This window comes from Ursus americanus, chromosome 7 (assembly GCF_024610735.1).
Source record: "Ursus americanus isolate L20-20 chromosome 7, mUrsAme1.1.p, whole genome shotgun sequence".
In the NCBI taxonomy this organism is placed as follows: Eukaryota; Metazoa; Chordata; class Mammalia; order Carnivora; family Ursidae; genus Ursus; species Ursus americanus.
In genome coordinates, this window is record NC_142133.1 from 28,082,561 (window position 1) to 28,104,425 (window position 21,865).

Genomic DNA, 21,865 nt, shown 5'->3' on the forward strand with positions numbered 1-21,865 from the left:
TAGGTTTATTTTTTTTTTCCTTAAGTATACCTCACAGGAGATGATTTAGGTTTACCAAAATAACAGTGTCAGCTGGCATTCCCTTTCCGTGGTTATGCCTCTCAAGGCTCACCTCAGCCTGCCTTTAGGAAGTAACTTTAGCACTTCTACAATAGTAAATTTTACATTATCTTTCAAAATCTTTTAATTAAATATTTGTTCATAACAAGCATTGTACTGCTTTTGAAATAACTTCACTAACAACAAGTGCTTTCATGAATCATTAGAAGATTTTCTCACGATGATTTTTTTTATATAATGAATTATAGTCTCAATTTTAATTATCTTTTTCTCTGATTTAGTTAGGGAGAAAAGTTTGCATGTGTCCTATCTTTAGTTGGAGTCTTTTTACTTGATATGAACCTAATTCCAGGGCAGATTTACACTGTGCTTTTTCTATACCCTATATTTTAACACTGCATTTTCTTTCTTTCATGTATCTAAGCCATACAATGTAGTGAGGTTACATATATACATCTGCATAGAAGAGCATTTGCAGATGCTCTTATAATGTAACATCCTCTGTTAAGGTGAGAAGGAGCCTGTTCTGAGGAGGTTGAGGTACCAAACAAAAGGAGAATTTAATTTTTTTTCTTTTTTTTTAGAGCCAGGAAATGTCATTTCAATTCTTATTTCTTCAGAGTTTTTGAAAATGGATTCATTGGTAAGTATTAATAAAAGATCCAAGCTCTTTTCGGGGTGCCTGGGTGGCCCAGTTGGTTAAGTGTTGACTCTTGATTTTGGCTCAGGTCATGATCTCAGAGTTGTGAGATTAAGTCCTGGGATTGGACTCCGCTCTGGGCATGGAGCCTGGTTAAAATTCTCTCCGTCTGCCTCCGCCCCTCTCTCCCCTCTCCATCTGGGGGGAAAAAAAAAGTCCAAGATTTCTTATTCACCTGTGCTTAATTTAATATACAACTTGATTTTTCCTTTAAGTGTCTAGAAAATTTTAAGACATCTTACTAAAATAGTTGTTAATTCAAGAGTGTGATTCTGTAACTGAACTAATAGGAGTTTGCTCCTTGGTGAGTTCCAAATGGAGACTACATCAGGTGGGGTTGTCACACAAAGGAGACTATTTGCAGCAAATAAGGAGATCACGGGGAATAATTTCCAAAATCAAAGCCATCACTCCCCAAGCAGGGGTGAACAGTTCCTTTTATTTAGGGTTTAGCCTGAATATTCATAAAGGGGAGCTCCGTCATTGCAAGTAAAGGGGGAGGGGGCGTAAGGTACAGGCATCCTATGCTGTGTTAAAGAAGGTTGCACTCTTCCCAGGGCAGAGACTTTAAGATTATAATGAAGCAGAGGTAACTGGAAGAGGGGAAGGGGCTATGGGCATAAACCGGGTGGTGTCTTGGGCTTGTTATATCTGTTAAGGAATGCACTACCTTGCTTACTCTGGAAACAGCACCGGGAGTTTTCACCACCAATTTGTTATCTCTGATACTGTCAGGCTATTTCCAGGCCCGATGGAGACCATTAGTTTTTGCATTCCCTTGGTTCCCTTAAGAGGTCTGGGTATTTTTGTAACTCTGACACCTCCTAGGACGTTCTGCAAGAAGTGTGCTTGGGCAAGTAGGGCACTGATGACAGAAAATAGCTTGGGGCCTGAAATGACTTCTCTTGTGTCAGGAAAGCTTTGTCTTTCTTATTCTAGGGACCCCTAACTCAGATTTCTGTTTACAACTCCATTAGAATGAACTGCTTTTGTTCTGTGGGGAAGGGGTTAGACTACTATATATCATTAGTATATTATGCCTATAAAGCAAACAATTTATCTTCAAGGAATAGTTTGCTGTTGTATTAGATGAAGCTAAGCAGAATTAGCTTTAATCCAAGAGGAATTTTGCTCTAAAACCAAATTAAATGAAAATTAATTGGAATATATTTGTTTCACTAAGTAATTTCTTTAAGCATATTTTACTTATTTGTCTTTCATTTATAACTCAGTGAATTAAAAACAAATACCCAGCTGTTAATATAGCTGTGTATGTGTAAACCAGATGCTAATGTCTGTTGTTTAAGAGTAGTTGATAAAGCATAAAAGCACAGTATATACATGTACATATCAGGCTCTGACATTAAATATATTTTTTTATTTAATAAATTTCTTAATCACTCACATTTATATATGTTTGTGTTAAGGCAGAGTAGTCCTTTGCTATATTAACAGATGTGAAATTTGTTTATTTGATTATTTGGGGGTTTACTAGTTATTTGTATTCTTCCTACTCCTTAGTTGCTCCCCATTTAGTTGTTGGTATTAATTGCTTCAGGTTAGGGTTACAGAAAAAAGCAGAGATGAAAAGAGTCCTTAATCTTTGAGTTTTGAAGTCTAAGCCCTAAAGCATAATTTTTATGCCATAAACAAAATATTTGGAAAATACATGATTAGCCAGCGCTACTTTTCCCCAAAACCCAAATCCACCTCAAAAACTAAATAGGGGTGCCTGGGTGGCTCAGTCGTTAAGCATCTGCCTTCGGCTTAGGTCATGATCCCAGCGTTCTGGGATGGAGCCCCACATCAGGCTCCCTGCTCAGCAGGAAGCCTGCTTCTCCCTCTCCCACTCCCCCTGCTTGTGTTCCCTCTCTCGATGCCTGTCTGTCTGTTGAATAAATAAGTAAAATCTTAAAAAAAACACACACACAAAACAAATAAATATACCTCAGGTTGGAGAAAGAAAAAGAAAGTCAGAAAGCAAGCACAACATAACTGAGAAAACCCTGAAGTGACTAAAATTATATTTTAGCCACTCAAAGAAGTAGAGGCTTAATATGGCCACTAGGTCTAGTTATAGGAAGTCACATATCTTATATACTTGAGTTTGTGGACTAAGATTTATACCTGCCACAATTATTGAAGATGCTCATTGCATTATTGTTTAAAGTATGCTAAGAAAATTGAAAGTTATTTTCCTAATTCTGAATGTGTACAGATATGGCCTGCTGGCTCACTTTGGAACAGTATAAATTAACCCAGATAGGCAAAATCCAGTTAGTACCTAGCAATCCATGGATCAAGCTTTTAATGAATTTTATCTTTGAAAGGTATTGACATGACATCATCCTTCATACTACTCTTTTCAACATTCATTTTCTGTTACGTGTTTTTTTAGGTTGAACAATGTATTCAGTATTGCCACAAAAATATGAATGCCATAGTAGCTACCCCATGCAACATGAACTGTATTAATGCAAATCTTCTTACACGTATAGCTGATCTCTTCACACACAATGAAGTTGATGATTTAAAGGACAAGAAAGATAAATTTAGAAGGTAATTTTTTAAATTTAATTTTTAACCAAGTGTTCCTGTTAGAAGAAATATATTTCAATTTCATTTTAGTGAAATATTCTTTTTTTAGAATATATTTAGAAATATTTCTATTTTATTTCAAATGAAGTAAAATTCATCCAGAGCCAATGGCTCTAGATAAAAATTAGTACTTAAATTATTTTGTATAATGTATATATGAGCATATTGTGTTAGTGAATTTGTTAAAAATTATTAAGATAGGCCTTATTATAAAGAGGAAGAATAGTATAAGATGAGGTCAGCAGTGGTCATATCATTTAGGTGCTGATTAAGTTTTGGCAAAGAGGTTATACTTTATTCTAAAGGCGAATGGGAATGGAGGAGTGGCATGATCTGACTTGTTTTTAAGAGATCATCCTGGTTGCTCTGTGGACAATAGACTGTAAGGATGTAAGAAGCAATGAGACCAAGAGGAGGCTAGTGCAGTAGTCCGGTGAGAGATAAAAGGGTTTGGACTAGAGTAGGAGCAGTGGAGCTGGAAAGAAATAGATGAATTCAGAGTGTGTTATTAGAGTGGTCTGACAGATTTCAGATGGAATAACGTGGAGAGAAAGAGTATCCTAGGATAATTACTAGGTTGAGGTTTAAAGAGCAATTAAGTGGAGTATAGTGCCATTAATAGAGGAAAGATTGGGGTGATGGGAATCAGGAGATGGGTTTGGGTCTTGTTAAGATTATTAGATATATTTAATATACTTTTGGGACATCCAGGTAGGATAGCAGAGATAGGTAGATATATAAGTCTGAAACTTATGTCAGAGGTCAGAGCTTAAAATAGAAATATAAGAGTAGATAGACTTGAAACCGTGGAGCTGGGTGAGATTTCCTTGCAAGACCATTCTTTCTCCACCGAATTGTGGTGGCACCTTTACTATACATCAGGTGATTATATGGGAGATGGGTTTCAGAACTCTCCATTTTGTTCTGCTAATTTCTTCCTCTTTTTTTAAATTGGAATATGGTTGACACACAATGTTACATTAGTTTCAGGTGTACAACATAGAGATTTGACAACTCTGTGCATTAAGCTATGCTCACCACAAATGTAGCTCCCATCTGACACCCTACAATGCCCTTACAATACCTTTGACTGTATTCCCTGTGCTGTGCCTTTAATCCCATGACTTAGTCATTCCATAGCTGGAAGCCTGTATTTCATACTCCCCTTCACCCATTTTATCTATTCCCCTACCTCCCTCCCCTCTGGCAGCTATCAGTTTGTTCTCTGTATTTATAGGTCTGATTCTGCTGTTTGTTTGTTTGTTTGTTTGTTTATTCATTTTTTTAGCTTCCACATATAAGTGAAATCATATGGTACTTTTCTCTCTTTCATTTAGCATAGTGTCCTCTGGGGCCATCCATGTTGTCACAAATGGCAGGATCTCATCCTTTTTATGGCTAAGTAATATTCCATTATGTATATACATATACCATATCTTTTTTATCCATTCATCTATCGATGCACACCTGGGTTGCTTCCATATCTTGGCTATTGTAAATAATGTTATAATAAACATAGGGGTGCATGTATGTTTTCAAATTAGTGTTTTTCTTTCTTTCTTTTTTTCTTTTCTTTTTTTTTTTTTTAGTAAATATCCAGTAGTGGAATTACTGGATCATATGGTGGTTCTATTTTCAATCTTTTGAGGAACTTCCATCTGTTTTCCATAGTGGCTGCACAAATTTACATTCCCACCAGCAGCGCACAAAGGTTCTTTTTTCTCCACATCCTTGCTGTCACTTGTTATTTCTTGTCTTCTTTTATTCTAACCATTCTGACATTTGTAAGGTGATACCTCATTTTGGTTTCAATTTGCATTTCCCTGATCAGTGATGTTGAGCATCTTTTCATATATCTGTTGGCCATCTGTATGTCTTTTTTGGAAAAGTGTCTATTCAGGTCCTCTGCTCATTTTTTAATTGGATTGGGTTTTCTTGGTATTGAATTGTGTAAGTTCTTTATATATTTGGATATTAACCCATGTTAGATAAATCATTTGGTAATATCGTCTCTCATTCAATAGGTTGCCTTTGTGTTTTGTTAATGGTTTCCTTGCTGTGCAAAAGCTTTATATTTCAATGTAGTCCCAATAGATTATTTTTGCTTTTGTTTCCCTTGCCTAAGGAGACATATCTATAAGAAAGTTGCAAAGGTCAATGTCAAAGAAATTATACTGCCTATGCTTTCTTCTATTAGTTTTATGGTATCAGGTCTCACATTTAGGTTTTTAATCTATTGTGAGTTTTTTTGTGTGTGTATGGTGTAAGAAAGTGATCCAGTTTCATTCTTTTGCATGCAGCTGTCCAGTTTTGTTGATTTCTTTGTCTATACTTGTATAAGTAGCACACTGTCTTAATTACAGTTGCTTTATAATATTTTTTTTGATATGTAGTAATCTAAATTCTGAAAGCTAAATACTTGAAAATGGGATTAATATCCTAACTCCAGATCTGGCCTCAGGATACACAGTTGGAATTAATAACATAAGACTTAAAGTTTAGTCACATTGTGCATAATAATAGTTTTTATTACATATGTTGAATTTACTTAATGCTGTATCTGGCACTCTTTACAAACACTATTCATTTAGCTCTCATAAAATCTTGTGAGTTTGGAATTATTAATCCCCTTATATAGATGAGAAAACAAGGTTCAGAAAGGTTAAGTAGTTGCCAAAGATCATATGCCAAGTTATTGGTAGACCCAGGATTGTTAAGTTTTCAAGTTCATCAGTATTGAATATTCTGAACAAATATTCTTATGAAAATATATTCTTGATTAGGCATTTATCATTAGTAGGTTTATTTACTTAGAACACTATAAATGTATCATAAATTCCCAAAGAGAGTCTCTCCAAGGATTTATTAATTTTATTTTTTACATATGCAGATAGGCCAGTGTTTATTTTCATCACAATCAAGTAACTTTAGTAATGTAAATAATAGAAAATTAATTTGTTGGTCATTTGTTGTTAATAGTAAACTTTTTTGTAAGAAGATTGAGAGACTTTTTGATCCTGAGAACTTGAACCCAGATTCTCGGAATAATGCAGCAACGTTATACAGGTACAGTGATTTGTTTTTCTTCGGTATTCTATACAGTGCAGCTAAATTTTTAAATTTTACTACATTTTAAATTTTCTTCTTGGGTGTTTTTGTGTCTTCTATGTGTTATAGATGTTGTTTGTGTAAGAAACTTTTAACAAAAGAAACAGAAAGAAGAATTCCTTGCATTCCTGGAAAAATCAATGTGGATCAACATGGAAATATTGTCTACATTCACATAAGGTGCAGTAAAAATAAAACACAGCTTTTAAATGTGGATTACTAGTGTTTTTCTAAAAACAACTAGTTTTATAAGGTATAGGATAACATTTTTTTCTGAGTATGATCCAGCTTTGACTTAGAAAGATGCTTTCAAAACAAAGTTTTGTAAAAGCTGTATTTTGTTTATTGAGTAAATTTCATGATGTTTTTAAACTTTGAAATAGTAAAAATCATTGTGTATTAGTCTTGGAGGATATTCTGGTCAGTGCCATTAAAATGATTTCTTTTCACTAACGGATTTTATTTATACAAACATTGTATTGAATTTGAAAAAGAACCAAATTTACTTTCAGGTAAATTTTGGTGAATGAGGAAATTGTCTTTAGCGTTAGATATTCCATAATCTATTTATTCATCATACTTTGTCAGTATTCCATTAATTGTATAGTCCTATTTTATTCCCCTTTAAGTTCAAAACCAGTTGTCTTTCTCAGTTTGGGGGAGAATATTATAAATTGGTGTAATATCTCAGAAAAGCAAAAAGTCTGGAATGTATGTACTCTAAAAATATATAAATAAATTCTATAAATATATAAATTTCTCAGGAAAGCAAAAATTCTAAAATGTATATATTCTCTAAAAATATCGTCCTGCTAGGAATTTATCCAAAGAGGTAGTGTTAGATTTGTGAAAGCACTCAACAAGAACACTTACTGCTCTATCGTTTAGATAGGGAAAAAAAGGGAAGCATCCAAATGATTAAATGAACTAAAATATATCCATGTAGTAGTATATCTGTATAAAACATATCTAATAAATTCTTAATGTGCAGCCTTTGAGAATAATGTTGTAGAAGTATATATACTTAGGTAGCAAGTTGTTAGTGGTGAGTTAAGTGAAAAAAGTCATAAAACTAGAAACATTCACTAAAATGTAAACTGTGATACTATCACTTTAAGTGATAGTATTATGGATGCTTTTAACTTTGTTCTTTTTTTCTATGTTAAAAATGTACAGTACTTTTGTTAAAGGAAAAAACAGTATAAATGTTGAATTTCATATTTTAAAACTAAAACAAATATAGAGAAACACATTTGACCCTATTATTAATAGCACAGTCATGCTTATTTTTAAAATTTTTTTTTAAGTTTTTTTGTTTTTGTTTCTGTTTTTGTAATCTCTAACCCAACATGGAGCTCAGACTCATTACCCGGAGATCAAGAGTCACATGCTCCTCTGACTGAGCCAGCCAGGCACCCCTCACAGTCACATTTAAAATGTTTCATTTTTTCTCTTCATACAATAATCAGGGGAATCTTCATTAGTTATTATAAGCACCTGGGGTTTTATACTTTTTTGTCTTGAGACTTGATTTCATTTTTTGGAAAGCACTTCCATTCTGGCAGCAATAACTATAAAGTATGTGAAAAAATTGATATTGACTTCAACATCCATTTTTGTTGTTTTATTTATGTTCCTATAAGTCAGCTGTTGATGACATTTTTTCCGTTGTCTTTAATTAAAACAGATGCGCCTATGCAATTTGTAATAATGTCATGACATTTTGTTATTTGTTGAACTAAGGACAAAGATAGCAAAAGTTCAAAATGATTAAGGGACTTGGAAAAAATAGGAACTTGAGTTACATATGGACATAGCAAATAGGGTTTTAAGCCTTCGCTATGTTTTAAATTTATATTAACTTCAAAATGTGTGTCACCAAGACCTGATTATATATGACTGTATTACTCAATTACTTGAGAATGCCTTTTGAAAATAATATAAAGAAATGTTTAGAATCACCAATGATTAGTAACTTATTTTACAGTATGTACAATTAGAATAAATGTTCTACTTAGCATCATATGCCTAAGTCCCAACTGTTAGCCTGCTCAAACCCTATTTAATATAGTTTAACAAAATAATTATCTAGTTTAGCATATATAGTTTAGCAAAATAATTTGGCATTCAATCTTTCATATCTTTTTCTTTTTTTTTTTTTTTTTTTTTTTTTTTTAAGATTTTTTTATTTATTTATTTAACAGAGAGACAGCCAGCGAGAGAGGGAACACAGCAGGGGGAGTGGGAGAGGAAGAAGCAGGCTCATAGCGGAGGAGCCTGATGTGGGACTCGATCCCGATACGCCGGGATCACGCCCTGAGCCGAAGGCAGACGCTTTAACGACTGCGCTACCCAGGCGCCCCATCATATCTTTTTCTGATGTCCACAGAAAAAGAGAATAAACAAACTCCCAAATGAAATTTTTTTCTACTTTCAATGTAGTCCATCCCACAGCTATCATTTGGGGAATGTTTTTGGAAATTAGCCACAAATTTAAAAACATTTGCTTAAAACAAATTGTTTACATTACTTGCTTGTAAAATAATGTAATAATTGAGGCTCTTTTCCCCAGGGATAAGACTTGGGATGTTCATGAGTATTTGAATAGTCTTTTTGAAGAATTAAAATCTTGGAGAGATGTATATTGGCGCTTGTGGGGAACAGTCAACTGGCTAACTTGTTCAAGATGTTATCAGGTGAGTTTTTTTAAAAAAGAATATTTTTCTCTGCAAACATTCATAGCAGGCCCGTTTTTTTCTTAAAATTTTATTTTTAATCTCTACATCTCGGGCTCGAACTCAACCCTGAGATCAAGCATTGCATGCGCTACCAACTGAGCCAGCCAGATGCCTGGCATAGCAGGCTCTTTTAATATAATTAATTAGTATGTTTGATTGTATTTGGACAACATCTGACATCTTTTTAAAGAAACTAGTGGCAAAAATAATGGCACTAATAAACATTGCTTGCATCTGGTTTTGTGTCTCTCACTGTGTATCTTCATCCTCCTTTTTATTTTCATTGCTGAAACAATCATGCCTTGCCTAATTTTTAGAAAATCAACAGGTTTTAAGTGACCAAATCTATTTTTTCAGTGAAAAAAAACCCAAAATCTTTACTACCTTCAATTATTTCGAGCCAAACTGTTTCTCTGTTAGCCCATTAATTTCTTTAGAAATTCAGAAGCTCTCTGTAGAAACAGTACTATTGATATGTGCTCTTCTTACTGTAGCAGTTGTGTTCCCAAAAAGGTTAAAAGATTTTGTTTATTTTTTTCTTAATAAATGAAATCTGTAATAAAAGCACAAGAAAGCTTGTTATTTGAAGGTACCTATAATAAATCCTTTTATAGAATAAGTATTGATCTTTGTAAGTCACGTCATTCCTAATTAGTCTTAGGTATAAATCCAGAGTGTTCTACATAAATTTTTTATGAATCCCTAATGTCTCCCTGACTCCAGTAATTTTCCTCTCTCACTTGAGTAACAATTTTCAGTAGCTGGAAGGAAGAGCAGCTTATCAAAACCATCAGGGTGAGTTTTTTCAAACTATGTAAGTTTCCACCCAATAGACTTCCAATCCCTACAATTTTTTAAATTGGATTTGTTGAAATATAGCATTCATTTAGTAAAATTTATCCTTATACAGTAAAATTCATCCTTTTTTATGAGGTTTGACAAACCCATATAGTCGTGTAACTACCACCACAGTCAGGGCATAAGCCACTTCCATCAGGCTAGAAATTCCCCTGGCCTTTCTCAGTTCTTTCTTCCACCCCAGCCTCCAGCAACACTGATCTGTTTACTGTCCCTATAGTTTTGGCTTTTCCAGAATGCCATATAAATAGAATCATACTGTATTTGGCTTTTTGATCTGGCTTCTTTTACTTAGCAAATGGATTTGAAATTTATTCACATTGTTTTATGTGTCAGTTTATTTCTTTTTAGTGCTAGATAGTAACCCATTGTATAAATGTATCACAGTATGTTTATCCACTCACCTGTGAAGGGCTTTATAGTGTTTCTAATTTACGGCCATTATGAAAAAAGAAGGTATAAACATTTCCATACAGGCTTTCATGTGAACATATGTTTTCATTTCTCTTGAGTTATTACCTAGAAGTAGGATTGCCAGATTGTGTGGTTAATGTAAGCTTAACATTTATCACACCTAACAGTTTCTAAAAGTCCTTGAGTCATTTTGCATTCTTGCCAGCTATGTAGGAGAGTTCTGGTTGTTCCACATCCTCACTAGCACTATTTATTGTTAGGTTGGGTTTGAGGGTGGATTTTTTTGTTTTTTAAACTTAATGGGTACTTAGTTGATACTCCCTACAGTGGAATATCAGTAATAATCAAGGATATCAAACTTCTAAAATCTGACTTGTTAAGCATGTCAGAACACAGAAAACATGAGGGAATTTTTTCACTTCTTTATACCAAATTGAATATTGATTTATAGTATTTATTATGGAGAGTTTATAAACTCATAATAGTTCATATGCAAAATATTTTGTGTATGAGTAAGCACCTTCTAGCTTTTATCAGACTCAAAAAATGCTTTGAAAATGTATTATTTATTTATTTATTTTAGAAAGAGAGAGAGTGGGGGCGGCAAGGGCCAGCGGGAGAGAAAAAATCCTCAAGCAGACTCCTTGCTGAGTACAGAGCCTAATGTGGGGCTCAATCTAAGGTCCCTGAGATCACGACCTGAACCGAAATCAAGAGTTGGCTGATTAACTGACTGAGCCACCTTAGGGGCACTCCCAGACTCAAAAAATTTTTTAATTAAAAACTGTTTAAAAATCATAATTAGAACTAACGACTAAGAATTTGGAATTATAGACTGTGTTTTATGCTTTTATGTTCAAAATCAGTGCTTAAAATTGTTAATGTTGTTCTTTATTTTATCAACTTGTAAACATATCTGAAAACTCTTTATTTTATTATTAAAATTCTACTATTCAACAATTTAAAGTTATTACATAGTTTTCATTAAGATTGGTGCTAAATATTTACCATAAAAAAATGTCAAAGAGTAATCAAGCAAGGCAAAATTTATTTCGTTTTTTCTTTGGAAAACTTTTTATTTGATTAGCCATTTATAAAATCAGATGTATGTCAAGATCACTTTAATGCACTTGGATTTCGAATAAAATGATTAGTTTTTGCTTTTAATAGCTTCATGGAGATGTAATTACCTGCCATAAAATTCATTCAAGTGTACAATTCACTGATTTTTAGTAAGTTCACAGAGTTGTGCATCCATCACCAACATCCAGTTTTAGTACATTTCCATCGTTCCAAAAAGGTCCCTTGTGTCCATTTGCTGCCATTCCCCAGTTTATCTTCAACCCCAGGCAACCACTAATCTACTTTGTGTCTCTAGAGATTTGCCTTTTCTGTACATGTTATTTAAATGGAATATACACAGGCATCTGGGTGGCTCGGTCAGGTCATGATCCCAGGGTCCTGGGTTGAGTCCTGCATTGGGCTCTCTGCTCAGTGAGGAGTCTTCTCCCTCTCCCCCTACCCCTTCCCCCGCTCACGTTGTCTCTCGCTCTCTCAAATAAACAATCAAAATCTTTTTTAAAAAAAGTAAAAAAAAAAATAAATGGGACATACATTATGTAGTCCTGAGTAAAGTTTTTTGAGGTGTATAATTTCATTGTGGGAATAATGATTGATTTTATATATTTCTTTTATTCAGGCTTTTCTGTGTATAGAATTTTCACATTGTCAATATCACTCGGAAACAGTGGTTTATCCTACTGCAGCAAGTTCACTGAGTACTGTTGGCACTGGTATTTATCCCTGCTGTAACCAAAAGGTTCTTCGGTTTGATCCCACTCAGCTTACAAAGGTAAATTTTGGGGTTTTTTTTTGAGTGTGTGTGGTTTGTTTGTTTTAAATATTTTATTAAAAAAAAAAGATTTTATTTTTTCAAGTAATCTCTGCACTCAACATGGGGCTTGAACTTACGACCTCATGATCAGGAGTCTCATGCTCCACCAACGGAGCCAGCCAGGTGCCCCTGCAAAGGCGAGTTTTGGATGTTGCCTGTTTGTAGTTACAGTGCTCATTAACACTGTTTATTTAATCTTTTCCCCTTTTATTGTTTTTAAAGCATAAAGGTGATACATTCACATAAGAAAGACTTTAAACAATACAAAAATAAGTATAGTTAAAAGTAGAAGTCCCTCTTTACACCACTCCCTTGTTCTGCATCTTTTCTTCGAGGTAACCACAGTTAACGGTTTCCTTTCAGACTTTGTTTTATACATTTTTTTTAATATTAGGTTTTCTTCCCTTCTCTCTGTCTTTTTTTAAGATTTTATTTATGAGAGAGAGAGAGAGCATGCACAAGCAGGGGGTAGGACAGTGGGAAAGGGAGAAGCAGACTCCCTGCTGAGCAGGGAGCCTGACGTGGGGCTTGATCCCAGGACCCTGAGATCATGACCTGAGCTGAAGGCCGATGCTTAACCAACTGAGCCACCCAGGTGCCCCTGTTTTATACATTTCAGGCTCAAATTATACGCAGTTTTTTATATTGGAAATAGGATCATACTGTTCGTATTATTCTGTAACTTGCCCTTTTCAATCAACAATATACCTAGGTTATTTTTCTGTCATTTCTTTTACTGCTGTGTGATATCCTAAGCCGTACATACATCACATTTTATTTAACCATCCTCCTATCGATGAACATTTATGTTGTTTCCAGATGGTATTACAGTGTTGTAATGAACATCCTTGCACATATATCTTGGTACAATATGTGGGTGTTGCTGTAGGCTAGAGTCCTTGATCACTAACACTTTTGAAAATGTGTAAATTTCATCAGTGCAGGAAAAGAACCTAAAGCGCTTCCTCCCCCTCATCCATACAACAGTTATTTATAAAGCACCGCAGGTGTGTCACTCACTGTGCAAGGCAGAGAATAATCTAATTTCTGTAAAATTAGATAGTTTCTCCCTTCGTGGAGCTTATAGTTCATGCAGTAGTATCAAAAGGGGAAAAAAAGCATGCAAAGAACTGTTTGAAAAAGTATGCAGGGCCATAAATGTCTATAATAGGTTGGTCTGACCTGGGCATTGAAGTCAAGGAGTTGGCATTCGGCTGAAATCTGAAGGGTGGGTAGGAGTATGTGAGGCAAAGAGGAGGGAGAGAGCACTTCAGTCTGAATACCAAGGCCAAAAGGAACACAGTGAATGAGAGAGACTGAACGAAACCGTCTACGTAGTTTAAGAAAAGGCTGGCAAGGTAAATAGGTGTTAGGCCATGCAGGGGCAGGACCTTGTAGGCCATGTTTTTTCTTTATTTTGGGTTTTGAAGATCAGTTGCAGTGTGGAGAGTGGCAGAAATAATAAGTGTAGTCAAGTACAAGAGGAGTTACTGCCTAGTCTTAGAGAGAGATGGTGGTAGCTTGGCCTAGGGTTGTAGAGATGAATTCAGTATTTAGGAGGTAAAACTGAAATGGTTTGATGGATTACATCACAGAGGAAGAAGTCAAGGATAACCCCGTTTCTTGCTTGTGCTACTGGATAGTGGTAGTGCCATCTACTAAGGAGGAAACAAGAAGGGAATTGGGTTTGGAGAGAAGCTCATGAGTTCTGTTTTGGACATTTTGAGATTGAGGTGTTTTAGGAGACAACCAGGCCAAGAGTATTAGATATGCGGGTTTTGGTGCTCAGAGAATTGACTACCTGGAGGTGATAATTTTAAGTCTTCTTGCAAATAAGTAAGAATTGAAACCAGTAGGTATAGGTGAGCATAAGGAGATCAGAGAGCCTACAGCAGAGCCTAAAGAAACTCCCAGAATTTAATGGCTGGGTAGCAAAGCACAAGCCTGCAAAAGACAGTGATCAGGAGCAGCAGGAATTGTAGGAGGAAAACCAAGGATGTTGTCATGAAAATCAAAGAAGTAGTATTTAAGAAAGAGAAAGTGGTCCATGATGCCAAATATGGCCAAGAGGTTAGATAAAATAATGAAAGAAATGTGTCCTTTAACTTTGGTAACCTGGAATTCATGTGTGAGGGTCTGTTTTGGTGGAGTGCTAAATCCCAAAGCCAGGTTGGTGTGGGTTGTGAAGGGAGTGAGACCAGATATGGAGAGTGTGAATAGCAGCTCTTTTGGGAAATTTGAGAAAGGGAGAAGGTAAGTCAGTAATTACATTATAGGTATCTGGTTATTGTTTCTGCTTTATTTTGTTTTAATAGAAGAGATCTTCTTTAAAGTCAGTGGGAAGGATCCATTTGGGGAGGAGAGGTTGATGGTATAAGGTTATGAGGCAGTATTCGTTTAGACAAGAGGAAGGGCAGTTCCTCTGTTTAACAGTAGAGAAAGAGTAGGGTGGTTGCAGTTATTAGTAAAATTGTGTTTTTATCATTTGGATATGTTTTTCCAACCTTAATGCTTTTCTTCTCTATAAAGTAGGAGGAAAAACCACCTGCTAAGAATGAGGTGGAAGAGGGAAGGTTCCAAGGTTTGAAGGCAGTATTGAAAGTTTGAAATAGTTTATTTGGAAAATATGAGAGTGAATTTTCCAGAGAAAGGTTGTAAGCAATTTGAGAGCCCATCAGAGATTAGTAATCATAAATTTACAGTGAAATCCAACATGCCTTTTATGTCACTCTCTCCGGCAGCGCTAAGCTGCTTGAGGGCAAACATGGAGAAAATGGGTCATTGAGCTCATCCAGTTTGGGGTTTTACCAGATGGGTATGATGAGATTTAGGGCCAAGGAATTTGGGGTATTAGCATGAATGTTATTGTAATGATGGATCAAGGGATTTAAGCTGAAAGGTAGTTTGTTGTATTTGCAATCAATCACCAACTTCGATTAGTCAGAAGTTTTATTGGTGAGGTAATAGGTTACCCACATAATGTTTGTATTTAATGTTAGGTAGATGCTTTACGTACAAAGCAATTTAAATTGGGTATGACACTTTAAGCAAAATGGGATAGCTTTGATAGGCCCAAGAAGTTTATTAATTCATGGTTATGTTTTACAGTAATATGATTTTTAGTCATTGCATTTCTTTGTGGTTATGCTGTTTCTGCTTTAACTATCACATTCACATTGTTGTAAACAATACTAAAAGTTGTGATTCTTTGTCTTGTCATTGTCTGTTTACTGGTTGTATTAACCCCTTATATTCCATTCATCATGAGACAGGGAGGAATAAATAGTAATTAAACTGTATGATAAATCTTGTACGTGACATCATGGATATTGTTGAGGTGATTTCTTAGGCTAAGTGAAATCTAAACAGCTCATATGGTGGGGCGCCTGGGTGGCACAGCGGTTAAGCATCTGCCTTCAGCTCAGGGCGTGATCCCGGCGTTATGGGATCGAGCCCCACATCAGGCTCCTCCGCTAGGAGCCTGCTTCTTCCTCTCCCACTCCCCCTGCTTGTGTTCCCTCTCTCGCTGGCTGTCTCTGTCGAATAAATAAATAAAATCTTTAAAAAAAAAAAAAAAAACAGCTCATATGGTGATTTATATTTCTAGTAAGGGCAGACCAAGTAATTCAGACTAATCCTCCCATCAAAAGGCAACTAAAAAAGGTGGATTAAATATAAATATAAAGATTATATTAAAAGCATCAAAGAGCTAATAATGAGGAATTAGTGTTAAGGTACAGGAAATGATAGAAACCCTAAGGGAGCCAGCACTCAGGGCCATTTTTGTCCTGGGAGCAAATACCAGTCTGGAAAAAATGGCTAAGAGGCTGGGCTGATCTTTAGGTGCCGTATCAGAATTTTGGGTAATAGTCAGTGTCCAAGGTCTAGAAGAATGGAGTTAGTAATGAATAACATTCCCACCCTTGCACTTTCAGTTGGGATCCAAAGAAAATAAGATTAAATCAGAAGTAAGCTATTCCTTGCCTGGATAGCAGCCTGGCTTTGATTCAGTTGCATGGCCTAGGAAATTTCAAGTCCTGAACTTGGATTAAGGTCATCTTGGATTGCTATTGTTTCCAGGCACCTGGCAAAAGCAGTAAAAATTCTCTTTGAAGGAAAATAACATTATTCTACACCTCAGATTATTTCTTTATTTTTTAAAGATTTTATTTATTTATTTGACAGAGAGAGCACAAGCGGGGGCAGGGATTAGCAGCAGACAGAGGAAGAAGCAGACTCCCCCCTGAGCAGAGAGCCCGATGCGGGGCTCAATCTCAGAACCCTAAGATCATGACCTGAGCTGAAGGTAGACACCTAACCGACTAAGCCACCCAGGCGCCCTACAGACAGTTTTTTTTAAATAAAATATTCAACATACAAAGATAACCTGACATAGATGAAAGTAATTTACCAAGAAGGGGAACAGCAGAACTTATGCCACAAAATCAAACCACAGGAACTATAAATATTGGAATTATTGACACAGACTATAAAATAAATAAGATTACTAGTTTAAGTTGATAGAAGCCAAGCTTGGAAATTTTTGGCGGGGAATTATAAACTATAAAAAATGATAAGGGGTGCCTGTGTGGCTCAGTTGGCTGGGTGTCCGACTCTTGATTTCAGCTCAGGTCATGATCTCAGGGTCACAGGATTGAGCACCGTGTTGGGCTCTGCACTCAGCAGGGAGTCTGCTGAAGGATTCTCTCTCTCTCTGCCCCTCCCCCTGCTCTTGCTCTCTCTCAAATAAATAAATAAATCTTTTAAAAAATGACAAAGAGGGGCGCCTGGGTGGCACAGCGGTTAAGCGTCTGCCTTTGGCTCAGGGCGTGATCCTGGCGTTCTGGGATCGAGCCCCACATCAGGCTCCTCTGCTATGAGCCTGCTTCTTCCTCTCCCACTCCCCCTGCTTGTGTTCCCTCTCTCACTGGCTGTCTCTATCTCTGTCAAATAAATAAATAAATAAATCTTTTTTTAAAAAAATGACAAAGAGGGTTTAAATAAAAATAAATAGGGGCACTTGGGTGGCTCAGTCAGTTAAGCATCTGCCTTCCACTCGTGTCATGGTTCCAGGGTCCTGGGATCCAGCCCCAGGTCAGGGTCCCTGCTCAGTAGGGAGCCTGCTTCTCCCTCTCCCTCTGCCCCTACTCGCTGCTTGTGCTCTCTCTCTCTCTTAATCTCAAATAAATAAATAAATAAATAAATTTTAAAGATTTTATTTATTGATTTGACAGCAAGAGAGCACAAGGATCAGGACCCTGAGACCATGGCCTGAGCCGAAGGCAGTTGCTTAACCGACTGAGTCACCCAGGCACCCCATAAATAAAATCTTTAAAAAAAAAAACAAATAGAAATGCTAGAACTAAAAAAAAATTATAACAAATTTAAGCTCAGTGGCAAATTTAACAGGAGATTAGATACAACTGAGAAATTAGTGAATTGGAAGATAAAAGAAGAAACTATCCAGAATGAAGCACAGAGAGACAAATTGATGAGAAATATAAAAGTAAGAGACTTAGAGAGTGCGTGTCCTTTTTTAAATTGTGGTAAAATAAACATAAAATTTGCCGTCTTAACCATTTTTAAGTGTATAGCTCAGTAGCATTAAATATGTTCACACTGTTATGCAGCCAGGCTCTAGAACTCTTTCCTCTTGCAAGAACTGAAACTCCGTAGCCAACAGTCTCCATTCTCCTTCCCTTTGGCACCTGGCAACTCTCATTCTATTTTCTGTACCTGTAAATTGTGAATATTCTAAATACCTCATGTAATGGAATTCCATAGTACTTGTCTTTTCATGTGAGGAAGACTAAATTTTTAATGGAATCCCTAATAGAAAAAAAGAATATATCCGAGGCAAAATTTGAAGAGATAATGGCTGATATTTCAGAATTATTGAAAAATATTATATATTCGAGAATTCCAGTGATTCCCTTGTATGGAATTGTTGAATCACTGTATTGTATACCTGAAACTAATATAACACTATATGTTAACTAACTGGAATTAAAATAAAAATGGAAAAAAAAGTCCAGTGATTCCCAATAAAATAATAGGAAATCCATATCTGCACATATCATGGTGAAACTGCAGAAAACAAAAAAACAGAACATTTAAAAGCAGCCAGATAGAAAAAATACAGACTCTTCAAAACATCATTAATTAGAGTTCACATCTCAGCAGTAGCTGTGGAAGCCTGAGTATAGTCTATTTGGTCTTCAGTGTGCCAAAAGAAATAGTTAACAATCTAGAAATCTATGCCTTTCTTAAATATCCTTTAAGAATGAAGGCAAAATAAAGATATTTTTAGTCAAAGAAAAACTGAAGGAATTTGTAATCAGCAAACTGCTTTAAAGATTTTATTTATTTATTTATTTATTTGAGAGAGAGAGAGAGAAAGTGCAAGCAGGGGGAGAGATAAGCAAACTGCTTTAAAGGAAATACTAATGGTGTTCTCAAGATACAGGAAGGAATGAAGACCAAAGAAAGAAATTAATATATTGGTAAATGTAAATGAACATCAACTGTATAAACAATGATGGTAAAGCTTCATATGTGTGTGTTTCTAATAAACATATAATTATATTAATAAGAGAGAAAATGTAAAAGTAATTGATACATACTATTTATTTTAATATATAATTTAAAAACCCATAGCAATACCCTAAAGATTAGAAGGGTGGTGAAATGGAGGTCTTACAGTTCAAAAGGTCTTACATTATTTAAAAGGGGAAGTATTAACAAATCAGACTTTGATAGGTCATTTTAAAAGTTCTAGGGTAGGGGCGCCTGGGTGACTCAGTCGTTAAGCGTCTGCCTTTGGCTCAGGGCGTGATCCCAGCGTTCTGGGATCGAGCCCCATATCAGGCTCCTCCGCTGGAAGCCTGCTTCTTCCTCTCCCACTCCCCCTGCTTGTGTTCCCTCTATCGCTGGCTGTCTCTATCTCTGTCAAATAAATAACTTAAAAAAAAAAAAAAGTTCTAGGGTAATCACTGAAAGAATAGAAGAATGTATAACTTCTTAATTAATGTATATAATGGAAATGGGAAGAATGATAAAAAAAAAATTCTTACCAAATTTAAAAATAAAGGGGAAATTACATAATCCAATAAAGAATAGATACTATACTACTAAAAGCAAATATCACACTTAATGGTGAAATGTAGAAAACTTTTTCTTTGAAATTGGAAGTACAATAAGGATGCCCATTGTCACCACACTTTTATTCAAATTGAACTGGATGTCCTAGCATTATATTAATACAAGAAAAAGAAATTAAAAGGTATAAGGATTGAAAAGGAATTGTCATAATTTGCAGATGACATTGTGAACATAGAAAATCCTGAGGAATCTAGATGAATTATTAGAATTAATAGGAATTTAAGATCTATTAAAAATCATTTATAGAAACCAATTGTATTTCTATAAACCAACCAATGATAGAAGACGAAATTTATAAAAAGAAACCATTTATAGTAGGTCGCCTCAAAAAATCAAGTACCTAGGATTAAATCTAATAGAATATGTGCAAGAACTCTACATAAAGAACATAAAACATTAATGAGAGAAAATAAAACTAGAAAATGGATTGTTATACCATGTTCATAGATTGGAAAACTCAATGTTATAAAGATGTAAATGTTCCCCAAACTGGCCTGTATAGATCAATACAATCTCAATAAACATACTAACAGATTTTTATTGGGAACTTTGCTGAGCTGATTCCAATGTATGTGGAAATGAAAAGGGCCAAGGATAGCTAAGATACTCTCAAAGAACACAAAGGTAGAAGTTCTGGCTCTGTCCAATGTGAAGATTTATTACAAAGCTTTGGTAATAGAGTGATACTGGTGAAGAGTAGATGGATGGACCGATAGAAGAGAATACTCAGAGCCACCTGGATACTTGACTGTGACAGAGGTGGCATTATAGAGCAGAGAGCAAAGGATACACTTTTTGGTAAGAGGTGCTGGAACATTGGGATATCCATATGGGGGAAAAAATGGAAATGGAATCTGTCCCAAACTACTCACAAAAAAAAGGATCTATATGTGAAAGGAGAACTAATAAAGCTATTAAAAGATAGTACTGGGGTGCCTGGGTCGCTCAGTCAGTTAAGCATCTGCCTTCAGCTCAGGTCATGATCCTAGGGTCCTGGGATCAAGCCCCGCATCACGCTCCTTCTCTCTCTCTCTTGCTCTCTCTCAAATAAATAAATAAAATGGTTGTGTGTGGTTTTTTAAAAAAGATAATACCATAAAGGAAGAGTTTGTTTTTTTTTTTTAAAGTAAACTCTATACCCAGCTTGGGGCTCGAACTCATGAACCCAAGATCAAGAGTTGCATGCTCTACCAACTGAGCCAGCCAGGTACCCCAAGGAAGAGATTTTAAACTCAAGTACATCACCTACATTAAAAAAACTTAAACAGAGGAGACAAACTCATAGGTAGGACCAATATTAGCAAAACATATCCATAAAAGGTCCATATTAAGATTTTTTTCAGCTCTTACAAATCAATAAGAAAATAGCAATAGGAACTTCACACAAGAAGACATTTAGCTGTCCCGTAAACACGAAAAGGGGCTCAACATCATATGTAATTGGGGAAATACAAATTCAAAGCACAATGAGATTCTACTACATGCTCACCAGAATGACTAAGATTAAAATGTCTCACCAAGTGTTAGTGAGTATGTAGAGTAGTAACTCTCACACTCTGCTGATAGTAATATAATTTGGTACCTATGAGCACTTTTACACCAGGAAACGTAGAAGAATGTTCATAGCAGTATTATTTGTAACAGCTCCAAACTGGAAACAATCAACTATAGAATAGATATACAAATTGTGGTGGAGATGAGTTAAGATGGCGGAGGAGTAGGGGACCCCTTTTTCAGCCGGTCCCCTGAGTCGAGCTGGATAGGTACCAGACCAGCCTAAATAACCACGGAATCAGCCTGAGACGCAGGATGATGCATCTGGATCTCTACAAATGAACATCTCCAGCGCTGAGTATTGAGGTACCAAGAGGGGAGCTGTAAACCGTGCACGGATATCGGAAGACAAAAGGAAGGGGGAGGGAGCCGCCGCGTTTGGGCTCCGGGAAGCGGCAGCCACCTGCACGGGGGAGCGGGCGGACTCACAGAGGGCACCCGCGAGAGAGCGGACTGAGACCGGTGAGCCGTGAACGCGCGCGCCACCAGGCATCTCCCGGAACACCGGAATCCCGGTGTGCTCACGGGATCCAGACTGAGACCGGGAACTCCCGGAGCGCGCACAGGGCGGCTGGCGGCTGGCGGGCCACCTGCACGGGGGAGCGGGCGGACTCGCGGTCGGCACCCGCGAAACAGCAGACTGAGACCCTGAACCGGGTGCGCGTGCCACCAGGCTTCTCACGAAACTCCGGAATCGAGGTGTGCTCACTGGGCATAGACTGAGACCGGGAGACCCGGGAGTGCGCGGGGCGGCCGGTGGCTGGCGGCATTAGAAACACA

The 21,865-nt window shown here is 36.3% G+C and overlaps 1 protein-coding gene across 4 annotated transcripts in view; it reads left to right on the forward strand.

Moving 5' to 3' along the window:
• The window catches only part of SANBR (SANT and BTB domain regulator of CSR), a 62,848-nt gene that overhangs the window by 15,428 nt on the left and 25,555 nt on the right, over positions 1-21,865 (forward strand). For all 4 annotated transcript variants that reach the window (XM_045788045.2, XM_087863427.1, XM_045788046.2 and 1 more), the window contains 6 exons: positions 645-703; positions 3,159-3,319; positions 6,338-6,424; positions 6,536-6,646; positions 9,039-9,162; positions 12,176-12,328. In XM_045788045.2, the coding sequence (XP_045644001.2) occupies positions 645-703; positions 3,159-3,319; positions 6,338-6,424; positions 6,536-6,646; positions 9,039-9,162; positions 12,176-12,328 (695 nt within the window). The remainder of the gene's footprint in view (positions 1-644; positions 704-3,158; positions 3,320-6,337; positions 6,425-6,535; positions 6,647-9,038; positions 9,163-12,175; positions 12,329-21,865) is intronic.